This window comes from Haemaphysalis longicornis, unplaced genomic scaffold, assembly GCF_048455015.1.
Source record: "Haemaphysalis longicornis isolate Haplotype H1 unplaced genomic scaffold, Haemaphysalis longicornis Haplotype H1 scaffold_10, whole genome shotgun sequence".
NCBI classification, from domain to species: domain Eukaryota; kingdom Metazoa; phylum Arthropoda; class Arachnida; order Ixodida; family Ixodidae; genus Haemaphysalis; species Haemaphysalis longicornis.
The window spans coordinates 60,965,539-60,980,086 of record NW_027526204.1 but is presented as its reverse complement, the minus strand read 5'-3'; the positions used below and the strand labels follow the sequence as shown (position 1 = coordinate 60,980,086).

Here is a 14,548-nt window from a genome sequence, read left to right as displayed (position 1 = left end):
CCAGCCTCAAGTACACTTGCAAAAGCTACATCAAAAACACTTCATGAAGAAAACTTCACTAAATTCTCGAATCCTGGTTCCAATTACTTTTGCAGGCACTTGTGCATGCATACATACATACATACATACATCATACATACATACATACATACATACATACATACATACATACATACATACATACATACATACATACATAGATGCGTACATACATACATACATACATACAGACATACATACATACATACATACATACTGTTCTCATCTCACTTCATGGCGAACAGTCAAACCAAACAATTTACATAATTAGCAGCTGTAAAATTTTTTCGCTAAGAACTTATGAATACCTAGCCATCAACATAACTTCCACTCTTTCTTGTTCACCGCCCGTCTCGCACGTTGCTAATGACGATAACCGTGCACTTGGCTACTTGCGATGAAATTTGAAACTTTCTCCCCCTTAACTAAAAACCTCAGCTTACACTTAACACTAGTTAGGCCTGAGCTGGAATACGCATGAGCAATTAGGGCCCCTTTTAATCTACTCATACATGCAAACTCTAAGCCGTTCAAAACCGTGGGATGAGGTTTATTTATTACACTATCCATGTTGCCCAAGCGTATCCACCTTCAAATACCGCGCAAATCCTAAAACCTTAGCCTCACGACGCAAGATCTCTCGCCTTTTCCTTTTTCGTAAACCCTCTCGCGCTTCGCGTTCTTCATCTGCTGTCGGTCCCGTCAACCGGACTTCATGCCGCACGAGCCATGGTAGAGCAGTTTATCCTTCAGCCGACCGTACTTCAGCTCATTTACATTTACTCTTCGTGCAAAGAGATAAAGACTGGAATAACCAACATACATACGACCCAGATTTACGGCAACGCATGTATCACGTGTATCGCAAGCGAGTGCGCGCTGCGGATAATCACGCACTAGTTCTGACGTTTTCGTACCTTGCTAACCGCAGCGGCGCCAACGAGCGTTCAAACGTTTCGCTCCTGTTCTAATGCCATATGACAGAGCAGCGCCTTACGATCCCTGGCGTTTCAGTATGCGCCGCAAGCTGGCGCTACGGGATTTTTCACTCACTGTCAACTCCGCCGGCTTTTCTGCGCCACAAGGCCATCAAATCTCGCCATTAATAGCCTCCCAACCATAGGGTTTCGTACTTATTTATACTACAGGGAAATCTGGCGCTGCATTCGCGTGTTGCCGTGTGCGGCGCCATTGCAGCTGGCGACGTTCCTCGCCTCCTTGGCTTGGTTAGCCACATGACTTCTTTTTCGTCTTGAAGCCAAAATCACCAAAAACGTGTAACATTGTTTTTTTTTTATTCAGCTTTCATGAAGCTTCTAAATTATCCCTGACAAATACATCTTTCTCGAGCTTTAATTTTATAATGATAGAACAAATTTGATGAACCTTATGCAGTAATATTGTTGCATTTTTGCAGCCAGAGGCGACTTTTCAGCCTGTTCGTGAGCCATGCCAAGGACAAGTGAAACGTGCCTGCCCCGTATATGACGGAACGCTCGCCGAAGCGCGGCTCCCCTAGACGGTGGCGCCAGATTTCCCTCTAGTGTATATTAGTATGAAACTCTATGTCTCCCAACTCTCTTCCCGGCTAAGGTAGGCAACACTGGCTCACAGGGAAAACATGATTAGAGTGCTGAATGTACAAACTCACCAAGTGAACGATGTCCAGCAGGGTAAAGCAGGGGCCCCTGCGAAGCTTGGGGAAGTTGTTCTGATCGGTCTGAGGCAAGCCGAACAGAAGCACCATGAGGAGAGGGCCCCATTTTAGCACGTAAGAGGCAACTTCAGCCGGCAGGAGTAAGCTCCCCATCGCACGTCAGCCTTAGTGAGATGATTTCGGTATAGGTGTGGGTGACCTGCAACAGACGCGATACTTTTGAAGAATCCATTCTTTGGGAAAGCGTCTTCTCCTCTCCATGCAGCGGTAAAAGGCAACGGTAAAACTGGGTGTTGTTTGTGGGTAGCATTCACATCCATGGGTTTCGGCATACAGTAAAATCCTGACCGCCGCCACTCAACCACGCACCAGGAAACATTGGCCGTGTAACTCCTCACTTCGCTTAAAATGTCGTCGAAAGACGATAGTCTGCAACTGCCCCGGCCGCGAAGATGCCTCTTTTCTCTTTGCTGCCCACCTGTCACGCTTTTCCCGTTCCGTTTCGCTCCTCCCCCGATAAACACGGTGGAGGATTGCTCAAGTCAACTATATTTCACGAAGTTCCCCTGCTCGAGCACTATGTCGCGGAAGGTAGCGCGAGTCACGACCCAGAGCCCTAGACAGAGCGACCGTGCTTCTTTATTCGATGTGCTCGAACCCCTTATGCCGACGATGCTATTGTGCATCGTGCCGCTTCCCGCCTTCCCCTCTTCTTAATTTGCTACACGCCACATGCCGGAACCTTCCATTACTGTTGGACTTTTAGATACGAAGCACCTCATGCTCGGGGCTGTGTCCCTCCCTCCCTCGTGGTCGTTGTCCGCCGTCCGCACTCTACTGCGCATGCGCGTCTCTTCAGCCCCGTCAGCGTTTGGGCTGACGTCAGCGCAGTACACTATAAAAAGAAATAGGAGGCGCCCGGTTTCGGTCCCACGACTCTCTGGCCGCAACGGGAGGTACGTGGCGCTCTTCCCACTGCGCTACAAACCGAGACGGGAGCATGTGCTACGAACGCGCCTTATGTCCTTCACTCATTCAAACTACGTCAAGAAGCTACCGATACAACGAAGGCACGCGAAGCTGAACGTCAACGGAAACGACGAACTGAAAACTAATGGGAACTTCAGTCGACCCCATAGCTGCTTCGCATACTACTCAGGGTTCCCCTACGGGAAGATGGTTATTTTTTTGGAATGCACCACGAGTTCTAGACCCAGGCGCGAGAGATTTTTGCAATTTTAGGTTAAAACATTGTTTTAAACTATATTTTTTTTGCTGTCACAAATCCCAGCACCGACGTAATTTTATTTAAAAGAACGCCGCAAATACACCTTATGTAATGATATTTCACCTAAACTATGCCTAATCTTTCCTTTTGGTGTAAAATATTAAAAAATATGAAGTGTGCCTCCAGATTTAGGGGTTTGGAAAGGTTTTGCCTGTATAAACCTTTGTTCAAGTATTATTTTAGCTTTTGATTGAAGGCTCAATCGCGGGACAGGCTGACAGCTATATTATTATCTCCGGGTTAACAGTGCCCAAGAAAGACTACCGTCTTTAACCACTCGCTGCACATAAAACTGTTCACGTTGTCCTATACTTCCTTACCTTCGTTCATACTGTCTACTTCACCAAATATGCTAAATCGTCCGAAATATGTCCGTCCGTGTTCTGTTGCGCGTGCACTACTGGTAACTTTAAAGGATCGGCTGCAGGTGTTTGCAAGAAAGGCAAGAGCGTTCTTTGGTACACTGTTAGCATTTTTCTAAGAATCTAGGGTAAGCTTAGTTTAAACGAATTTGCGTTAGGCCGTTATTTACAAAAAAAGAAAGGGAAGTGTCCGCCTAGCATTCCTGCGAGCAAATTTTAGTTCAAGGCACACAACGCACGATTAGACGCATGTTGTTTGGAGGTAAACAATTTCCCGGCAATGATGACACCCGGTATTTTTCGTGTCTTCTCAGAAAAGATACCATCTCGTAGTGACATGAATCTTTCTTTTCCTCCGAACTTGTCAGAACATACAATGGCACCGAAACTGGAAATCCCTCACACTTCCCGACAGTACACATACACAGTGGAGCCCCGGTTCTATGTCCCCGGGTTTTACGACAACCACGGTTTTACGACGGACTACTCGAGTCCCGGCGAGATCCCCGTAGAATCAATGCATTAAAAACCTGGCCTACCCGACGCGGTTTCATGCCTCACCCGCGCTATCCGACGACCCAGCGATGCGCGCGACCCATCGGTGGATGAAATGAAAGTGCACGGGCCTGTTACGAGGACGTTGAGCCCGCTCAATCGGTTCTCTACGGCACAGCTTTCTTCTCCGTCTGATCTTTCGTTTCTTTGCCCTCCAGCGCCTGTGCACAGTCGCTTTCTCCTCCCCTCATTTGCGTCTCCTCTTGTTCCTCAGCATTCGCAGGGGCAGTGCACAGGCGTTCTCTGCTCCCACTCAGCAGTGGATCGCCAACGTGGTTACGCTGACAGGTTTAGGCTTCCATGTGTGTTTGTCGTGATCGTGTGTGCCACGTGTGAAAGTTGACTGACTGGCGAAAATCTCGACGGCGGACACCAGCACAAGATTTGTTTTAATAGTTTAGTTTCGCTGGTTCTTTTTATGGAAATGTTTGTGTTATAACAACGAGATTGCCCCCTGCACTACATTATTATTTTCTCATTTACTTCGAATTTTACGAACGCTTGTTACAGCCCTGAGAAGCTGCACACACACACACACACACACACACACACACACACACACACACATATATATATATATATATATATATATATATATATATATATATATATATATATATATATATATATATATATATATATATATATATATATATATATATATATATTCATTAGCCTAGCTGTGTCCAATGCATGACAAAAGCTCTCTATCCCAAGAATACCCCGTTAAGCCATCGAGTGTTTGCTGAGTCTATGCTCCCCCCCCCCCCCCGAATTTTCGCAGCTCATCTTTCTATCGAATCTTCGGCCGATCCCTCTTGAGTGTGCAGGCTATTGGCAGCCACTCTGTTAAACGAATGGTCCACCTGTTGTCCCTCGTACGCTTTACGTGACCCGCCCATGCCCATTTCCTTCGCTTAATTAGAACTAGAATGTCCTCCACATAGTCTGTTCGATTATCCACGCGGCTGTTTTCTTATCTCTCAGTGTCACCTCTAGTATTCTCCGTTCCACGGCCCGTTGGGCCGATCTAAGTTTCCTTTAAAGTCGTTTGGTGAGATCACAAGTTTGGGCGCCCTAAGTCATTACTGGAAGAAGGCATCGATTAAATACAGGCTTTTTGGGTCACAGAGGAAGCGTACTAGTCAGGATATCTTGAATATTACCAGAAGCAGCCCCCCTCCTATGCTTATTCTGCAGGTAATTTCCCTTTCATGGTGTGGATCAGTAGCTATGACTTACCCAAGACATACGTATTTGCCTACTGTTTCCAAGACTTTATTACCCACCTTAAAGCCATGTGCCTTGGCATGCTGATTGGGCAGTACTTTCGATTTTTTTCGTGTTTATTTTTACACCTTCAGCGATACTTGCCAAGCACAATTGGCAAAGCATGCGCTGCAAATCCTGGCTGCTTTGACTGAACAGGACAATGTCATCGGCAAACCTAAGGCGGCGGAGATATTCCCCATTGATTCGGAACCCGGTATTCCTCCACTTAAGCTTTCTGAACGCACCCTCCCGGCAGGCTGTAAATAATTGTGGTGATATTGTGTCCTCTTGCCGGACATCCTTTTTTATAGGAAATTCGCAAGTTCCGCGATGGAGCCATAGAGTTCCCGTGCATCCATCGTATACATCTTTGAAGAGAGCAATGTATGTCTCGTCGACGCCGCGATCCCGTAAAGAATTCATTACTGCAAATGTTAGAACTGAGGCAAATGCTTATTGATAATCTATGAATGTCATATACAGCGGTGCGTTATACTCTGAACACTTTTCGATTACGTGTTTGCTAGCCTGAATATGGTCTGAACTTGAGAAACCTTTTCAAACCGGCCTGTTCTCGTGGCTGTGTAAAGTGTAAAGTGGCACTTATAGGATTAAAGACCATTTTTGCAAATAATTTATAGATAACTGACAGCAGGCTGATGGGTCTGAAATTTTTAAGCTCTTTGGCATCACCTTTTTTGTTTAGAAGAACTACATTCGCATTCTTCCACGGCTTTGGCACCATTGAAGAAATCAAGCACTGCGAGAATAGCGCTGCAAGCTTTGTTAGCACAACGAGGCCTCCGAGGCGCAATATATCAGCAGTAAAGCCGTCGTCTCCTGCAGCATTGCCGTTGTTCATTGCTTACAGCGCCGTTGCGACCTCATCTGCCGTAGCCGGCGGAACCTGAACGACCCCAGTTGAGGAAAAACTTGTCTCTTAAGGGGAAGAACTGAACAGTTTTGTGTTGAATTCCTCGGCTATTTTTAATATGTCATCTATATTGTTTGTTATCTTACCACTGGCGTGCCGGAGTACATGCATTCTATTTATGCAAATAGTGAGCTTCCTCCTAGTCGCTTTTAAACTTCCTCCGTGCTTCAATTCTGTTTCAATGTTTGCAACATTGAATACAGGAATGTCAGCAGTCTTGCTTTTGTTCATCAATTTGGGCAGCTCTGCCATTTCTATTTCTATTCTATTCTGTATATACCGTATTTATTCAATTTGAAGCACCCCGTTTTTTCTGAGATCGCGTTGCCGAAAGGGAGGGGGCTACTTAGATTCGAAAAATATAAAATGACCCTCCCCACCCACACATACAACCCACATACTATTCCCTGTGGTAGCTAGGCTGGACAGACGCAAGGAAAGTTTTATACAGCCCACAACAAAAAACATAGAGACGGACAGTGAACCCAGAGTCTACGTCTGATTCTCAGTCACTCTCACTACCCTTCGATTGTGTAACAAGGGATGAGCTGTTGCTCCTTGTAGCCCACAACACGGCATCTTCTGTTCCATCGAAGTGGTGTGCAATCTAACATTTCATAAAGAACTTGGCCACAACGTCAACTTGGACCCGCTTCCATGTGTGTGAAATAATCCACCTTGAGGGTTGATGGGGGCGCTTTCTGCAGCTTTCCCGTCGCGTTGTGTTTTATGATGTGTCGTGTTGGAACGCAGCAACAGGAGTCGCAGCCGGTGAACCTCAGCGGGCGCGCGCTCATGCCACCAGCTCAGCTGGACGCGCACGAAAAAACAGACTGCGCCACTTTGACAGCTCCGGCTAATGAACACAGCCAGCAAACGCAGTTGGCGGCGAGGTAGGCGCGCAATTCCTCGCAGTAAAAGGGGTGCTTATATTCGCAAGAAAACTGCCTTTTCAAATATTTTTTCTGGAAGTAGGGGAGGGTGCTTAGAACCGGGGAGTGCTTATAATCGTGAAAATGCGGTATATATAAAGCAGCCGAACAGCCCTGGCAATAGGGAGTGCAATTTCGATATATGGTCTTTCCGGAATCCTTCGCACCGTATGTTTCTGTTCTGCAAAATCCAATACGAGGGTTCCGGATTCAGTAGTACGGAAATGACATTAGCTATCCCCAACGTACGACTACGTCTTCTGTGGTGGCCGCTGGGAAAAATCAAGGCGTTCCACGCCTCCCGCGGTGGTCCAAGGGCGGCGCTAGTTTACTGGCATCTGAGCAGTTTTAAATATAAACCCCCACGCTGAAGTCGAGAGAAGTCGCAGGGGAATAGCGCAATTGGTAGTGCACCGTTTGATTCCCGCTTCCGAAAAACAGCGTATTTTGTCTCGACTTTCTTTCTCACTTTATCCCTGTATCGCAAAAATGACTATCTTGCCGCATTCGGCAACATAGCACACTCACAAAACAGCTCAATAGCACTGGCAATAACGACTGCAACTTTGATATACCGTACTTACCCGATTCTAACGCGCACCTTTTTTTCGCAAAGATAGGCCCAAAAATCGCATGCGCGTTAGAATCGGATACGAAACCGAAACAGCCAAAACAGCTGAAATTTCGTTCCACCCATCGCCATCTCAAGATGGCGCCAAAGCTTTTAGCAACAATTTTTCGGATCTAGGTGCCTAGGCTCTTTTATCGGCGTTCACACAAATCGTCAAATTATTCAACTTGCGCGCTTGATAACAGCAATGGCAGAAGCGGCAATGAAGGTGTGCCTCTTCCACGGCTTACGAGCGGCTCCCACGCGTTCACAACGAGCGGTTGGCTGAAGCGTACGCCTCTGGAGAAGCTCGCGGGATGGGCGTGCGGGGCGTGGGCCACGACCCCCTCGAACATAGTTGAACGTTCTTTCAGAAGTGTGGCGTCGCGAACGCGCTTGACTGCACCGATGACGAGATGTTGCGGTCAGCGGAAGGCGACAGGGAGTTCTCGGAGGGCGACGAGGAGTGAGATGAGTGAGACTACTTCGGGGAATAAATCGCCCGTTTCTCTCGCATTCGTTTTTCTTCCTCACAAAGTTTCTTGCGGGTTCCAATCGGAGGTGCAAGTTTTTTCGGTTTTTTGCCTGGAAAATCGGGTGCGCGTTAGAATTGGGTAATATATATATATATATATATATATATATCAAGGTTGTATCTTTACCGAGTCCCTCGTCCCGTATCTCTCTGTTCTGCTATATATATATATATATATATATATATATATATATATATATATATATATATATATATATATATATATATATATATATATATATATATATATATTGTAAAGGTCAGAGGTCCAACCAGCACCTCGCACCAGACCTAACGACCGGTTTCGACACCCATCACCATCACCTGTATTTCCAATTACGCAAAACCCGCCGAACAGCACACTTGCGACTACCTCGCAGGACACCCGGAAAGTTGCAGCCACAAAACTGTGCAGAAAATGTCCCGCCGGCGTCTCACCCCACCCCGGTCCAGGTGCGGATGCCTCTGGGATCAGTGACCGGGCAAGACCGTCGGCGGTGTTCGTCGGGAATACGCCGCGAAGCGCACATGGCGTCGGGTTGCGTTGATGACACGCCTCGAGCGCTCCCGGGCTCCGATTTACGCAGCGAGGCATGCAGGCACCGGGGCTGTCGTCGTGTTCCTTAGGGACGGGCCCGGGGGAGGTACGCCAGGGCCGCTCCCCGGCCCGGAGGTCAACGACCACAGGAATGAGTGGTACTCCAGGCCAGCTCGCCGGCCCGAAGGTCCGAGAACTCAGGAACGAGAGGTGCGCCTGGTCCACTCGCCGGCACGGAGGTCCAAGAACACGGGAACGAGCAGCTCAGTTTTTTTCCCGCTCTTCCTTCGCGTGCCTCCGTCTTCTTAGTTCTCGTCGTCGGTCCCGCCCGTCATTCACACTTTACCGCGCTTTCTCAGATAAGGCGTTGGCCATTGAGTCATTCCGACACTCCACGTTGCGCGCACGAACACTAAAATCCCACATTTCACCATATATATATATATATACATATATATAGAAGTAAGGGTTTGTAGTCAAGAAAACCTCGGAAAGCAAAGGGGAGGATGTGGTACGTCATTGAAACAGATAAAGAATTTGGAAAGAAAGAAAGTGGAGAAAAAATTCCCGCCAGGTGGGATCCGAACCCACGACCTCCAGAGCATTTCATAAAGAACTTGGCCAGGTCATGGGTTCTTGGAGGTCGTGGGTTCGGATCCCACCTGGCGGGCATTTTTTCTCCACTTTCTTTCTTTCCAAATTCTTTATCTGTTTTAAGGACCTACCACATCCTCCCCTTTGCTTTCCGAAGTTTTCTTGACTGCCAACCCTTATTTGATTCGCTATATATATATATATATATATATATATATAGTAAAAAATGGGTATAGCTTCTAACAAAACTGTTTATTGGTCGACGTTTCGATCGGATGCCGATCTTTCTCAAGACAACATTTCGTATTTCTGTGCACGTATTTATAAGCTCGTCGTCCAACGACGCCGAAAAAAGAGAGAGGGGGGATTTGGGGAGAGAGGTAGCAACAAACACGCTCTCGGCGAGGTGAGGTGAAGGTTTGCAAAAAAGAGAGAGAAAAAAAAAGGAAAAAGACAACGCAAAACAAAAACAAACCTAAACATGCAGAAAAGAGAGAGGAGTACACAACTCTTTCAAAAACACTGTCCTCCATCGTTCGTCAGCTTGTAGAACGAGTGGCAGGTAGCGCCCGCTTCAGAGGGGGGCCGCTCTGCTTAAGAAACGAAAGCGCAAAGCAGTAACAGGGACCCTCTCACACCATCACTGGGAGGCACAGAATTCTAATGGTCACTGACCTTACGGGAAGAGTTTACAGGAAGCGGTCGCAGCCGCACACATATCTCAGTGACGCCAAACCTACACTCTTAACGAGCCTGCCTGTTTGTTTTGTAGGTTTGGCGTCACTGAGATATGTGTGCGGCTGCGACCGCTTCCTGTAAACTCTTCCCGTAAGGTCAGTGACCATTAGAATTCTGTGCCTCCCAGTGATGGTGTGAGAGGGTCCCTGTTACTGCTTTGCGCTTTCGTTTCTTAAGCAGAGCGGCCCCCCTCTGAAGCGGGCGCTACCTGCCACTCGTTCTACAAGCTGACGAACGATGGAGGACAGTGTTTTTGAAAGAGTTGTGTACTCCTCTCTCTTTTCTGCATGTTTAGGTTTGTTTTTGTTTTGCGTTGTCTTTTTCCTTTTTTTTTCTCTCTCTTTTTTGCAAACCTTCACCTCACCTCGCCGAGAGCGTGTTTGTTGCTACCTCTCTCCCCAAATCCCCCCTCTCTCTTTTTTCGGCGTCGTTGGACGACGAGCTTATAAATACGTGTACAGAAATACGAAATGTTGTCTTGAGAAAGATCGGCATCCGATCGAAACGTCGACCAATAAACAGTTTTGTTAGAAGCTATACCCATTTTTTACTATTTGCTACGGCAACCAAAGACAGCCCTTCTCGCAATCTATATATATATATATATATATATATATATATATATATATTTACATTTATAGTCGCGAAGTGTAGTCGTTAGTTGTTGCAGGACTATGCACAAAGTAAAAGTACGCTATTCGGAGATTTTATTTCAACGTTTCGTCCTAAATCAGGTCTTCAGGAATGAAGCTTTCGGAAAAGCTTTGGGAATAGTCCCTATGATTTTTTCCCAAACCTTTCATTCCTGAAGAACACCTGACTCAGGTCGAAAAATAAAAGTTTACTGATGTTTTAGGTTCCTTTCTTCACCGATGGTACTCCGTTGAAGCGTTGAAGACTGGTCCTCCAGTCGAAACGTCAGTAAAACACTTTTTTTATTGGTGAGTCAACCATTTTCTAAAGTATTTCTTCTGGCTCCTCGAGAAGTTTTTTCTACTGTATATCTATATATATATATATATATATATATATATATATATATATATATATATATATATATATATATATATATGTATATATATATATATATATATATATATATATATATATATATAAAAAGCGAATCAGAAAATGGGAAATGAGGGGCTCCGTGAAACAAGACAGAAAATAAGGGTTGGCAGTCAAGAAAACCTCGGAAAGCAAAGGGGAGGTTGTGGTGGGTCATAGAAAGAGATGAAGAATTTGTTTAGTCGAAAAGAAAGTGGTGAAAAAATGCCCGCCGGGTGGGCATTTTTTCACCACTTTCTTTTCGACTTAACAAATTCTTCATCTCTTTCTATGACCCACCACAACCTCCCCTTTGCTTTCCGAGGTTTTCTTGACTGCCAACCCTTATTTTCTATATATATATATATATATATATATATTTATATCTAGGACAGTACTTGGGTGCAGACACTGACTTTGGTGCAGCTGGAGAACATTGACACGGATTTTATTATAACCAACAGTTTCGAAAGTCCGACCTTTCTTCGTGAGGGGCTATCTTAGAATGGACATAAAAACTCCTAGAGACACTTGGCCATCGTCGGAATCTTTTAAACTCACCCTCGCCAAGGGGAACCATCGGGGAGAGTAAACCAGTAGGAGAGTAGTAATAACATCTCGTAAGTTTACCACAGATGCTATGCAAGGGTGGGAGAGGAAAGAAAGAAACAAAAAGAAGAAAAGAAAAAGAAAGGAGAAAAGTGGCAAACAGAAAAGAGGCATAGTCGCGACGTCGATAGAGAGAAAAAAGACGCAGAAAGTACAAGCCGTACGAGTTTTTCTGTGGCTGACAAAAGTTTATTATATTATAGAGACGGTGTCTTGGCTACACCTTTTATAAAAACAATGCCCAGAATATCGCATCGTTTGTGCCGGAAAGGAGTTTATATCACAGCTACGACATACCCGTAGTTGAAAGACACGGGCACATGTCGTTGAAGTCATTGACTAGGCCCTGTCATGTACTCCAGTGCCCACGTTTTAAAAGCCGGATGTCCTGTTCGCATAGTCTATAATAGCATACGTATCGGTGCACTAAACCAGGAAATAATGGGGCACGAGTGCCAGTTACTTGGCCCCATAAACGACGTGTTCGCTGAGACGAACGAAGCACAAACGCGAAGTTACACAAAATTGAACGCATTTCTTTGGCTTGACATACAAAATTGAGCTTAGATAAAACCGATCGATCAGCACTGTCTTGCGCGGAGTTTTTGATAACTTCAGTACGCTCAAGTCAGGTAAACGCACATTAAGAATACAACCACGATCTTCGGAGGAAAGTGCCGTGATAACCCTTCATGTTTTACTTTCCGTATGACTGTAACATCTAAAACTGTCTAACTCACCAAGAACAATACCGATTCTCCCGCCGTATTGAAGAAAAATGTGGTGGCGAATGTTTCCTTTTCCCGGGATTTTGCTAAGCGACTCTTTCGCCTCATTTTTAGCGAATAACACCTCAGCTGCTACAGTCGTTTACTCAGTAGAGTAGTAGGCAATCATCGTCTTTGTTTTCCTCATCCCCGGTGACAGGCGAAGAGTAGTAGTGATAACCATTACGATTATCACCGTCATTCTGGCGGATGCGTGAACAGTCAGCAGCCGAAAGAACTGCACTCGAGGCGCTCCCCATTTTTGCAAAAAAAAACAACAAAAATGCCGAGAACGAAACAGTAAACCATGGGAATTATCACCAATGCTTGTTGTTGTTCTCGACACCATTTACGCCGATACCATAGGTCTGCCACGAAGCTAAATATAAACAATTATTGGCATGGTACTCTTTGTCGACGCGTGAGAACAGACGGCAATCAAAACAGTCATCCCCAGTACCAACAACGTTTTTGGCACACTAATTCATTGAAAACAAATTCCAATGCACCATATTGTCTCCGCTGTGCAAGTGTGCGGCAGTTTGCGTGACGTCGCAAGAGGTACTTTCCTGTGCTCAGCATCGGATGCTAGTTAGCTTCAACGTAATTCAAAATCTCCCAAAGCTTCGAGATATCACAACACGCATTTTTGATGCTCAAGAAACCAGCTCTATTCGCACAGCACAAAGTGGAAACATGCAAGTTTTTTGGTTTAGTAAGTAACGAATGTTCATTAACCTATCACATAAAAAATGATATGGAAAATCGAGTACCTTGAAGAGGAGCAAAAAGAGTAACTTGACGAGGAGTGACTGCGCAACCCATACTCGTTAAAGTTGTCGCAGGTTAAATTTGTAGACTAAGTGGTATCTACGACCTTATGAGTTGTAGCAGGAAACAGTGTAGGTGCCCCTGTAACGTTCGATACCTTGGGATCAACGCAAAAAGTCAAGGCTACCAGCTGCCCAAAACATACAAATAAAGACAAACGCGCAACAAAAGACCGTTTGCTGAACAAATTACAAATCAAAAGTTCATGCCTTAGGCAAGAAGCTTGCCAATTCCAGCGACAGTGAAACGGAAATTGCGGTTCCCGAGCTGTGTGCCTCATGCACGATACCGGCTGTTGAGGGATGAATTTAACACGGGGAAACACAATGCTGTGTGGAACGCGGAAAGAATCCAACAAAATTCCATTCCGCGTGAACGCCTGTACACTTCGCTTCGCCCTCTCAAGAAATTTAGGTCAATTATGCGCCAGATAGGAAAGTGCACGTCTTTGGCGTGCCCAGTGCGTTGATTTGCAACGTTCGCGCCTGAGTTCTCACAACAGTCTTCCTGGTTGACGGCTCTGTGGGAAGTATATGAATTTGCTTGCGGCTAAAGCATTCCAGAAATAAAGCGTATTTCCTGTGCACACGCTAAGCAAAGAAATACTGTCTTTTGGTGTCTTGAAGCAACATATAGAAACATACGTGAAGCTCCCGGATATATCCTTTCCTAGGTAAAGTCGTAGTCAACCAGAGTCGTCTTCTTTGTAGTCGATTAAGACTATCTGGCCTGGAGCCATTCGTTAGGCACAAAAAGCGTGCACTGTTCTAACCGACGCACTGCTCATTTGCCAACCACTTCTACAAAACGTTTCATGGATATTGGACCCCACACAAGCAGCAGATATATAACACGTCACATTTTGGTGTGTTTGCAAGGATTATTTCGCGAATATTTCAGAACTGGTTTGCAAGAAAAACGAACGTGCCCTCTTTTTAATGAGCGTGTAAGGCAATTTTCGGAAACGTTAACAGTAAGCCATCGGGCTGGGAAACCTGGCAAAAACAACCAGTCGCCGTAGCTCAGTGGCTAAGAAGTTATCCTGCGGAACACACGGACGCCGGTTCGAACATAGTCGCAGTGGCTGCTTTTCTGATGGAGGGCATAAGCGAATGCGCGAGTGTCGAGGTTTTGGCGCCCCTTAGATGATCCACACGTGATCACAACTATTTCGGAGACCTGCACTACAGCTCGCCCATAACCCTGGTGAAGCTTAACCCCCAATCTATCAAACTTGGCA

General features: G+C 45.6%; 1 protein-coding gene across 3 annotated transcripts in view; it reads right to left on the bottom strand.

Annotated features, from left to right (window-relative positions):
• LOC144158623 (uncharacterized) overlaps nucleotides 1-14,548 on the bottom strand; it is a 141,308-nt gene that overhangs the window by 95,075 nt on the left and 31,685 nt on the right. For all 3 annotated transcript variants that reach the window (XM_077689640.1, XM_077689639.1, XM_077689641.1), the window contains exon 2: nucleotides 1,691-1,895. In XM_077689640.1, the coding sequence (XP_077545766.1) occupies nucleotides 1,691-1,849 (159 nt within the window). In that variant the 5' untranslated portion in view covers nucleotides 1,850-1,895. The remainder of the gene's footprint in view (nucleotides 1-1,690; nucleotides 1,896-14,548) is intronic.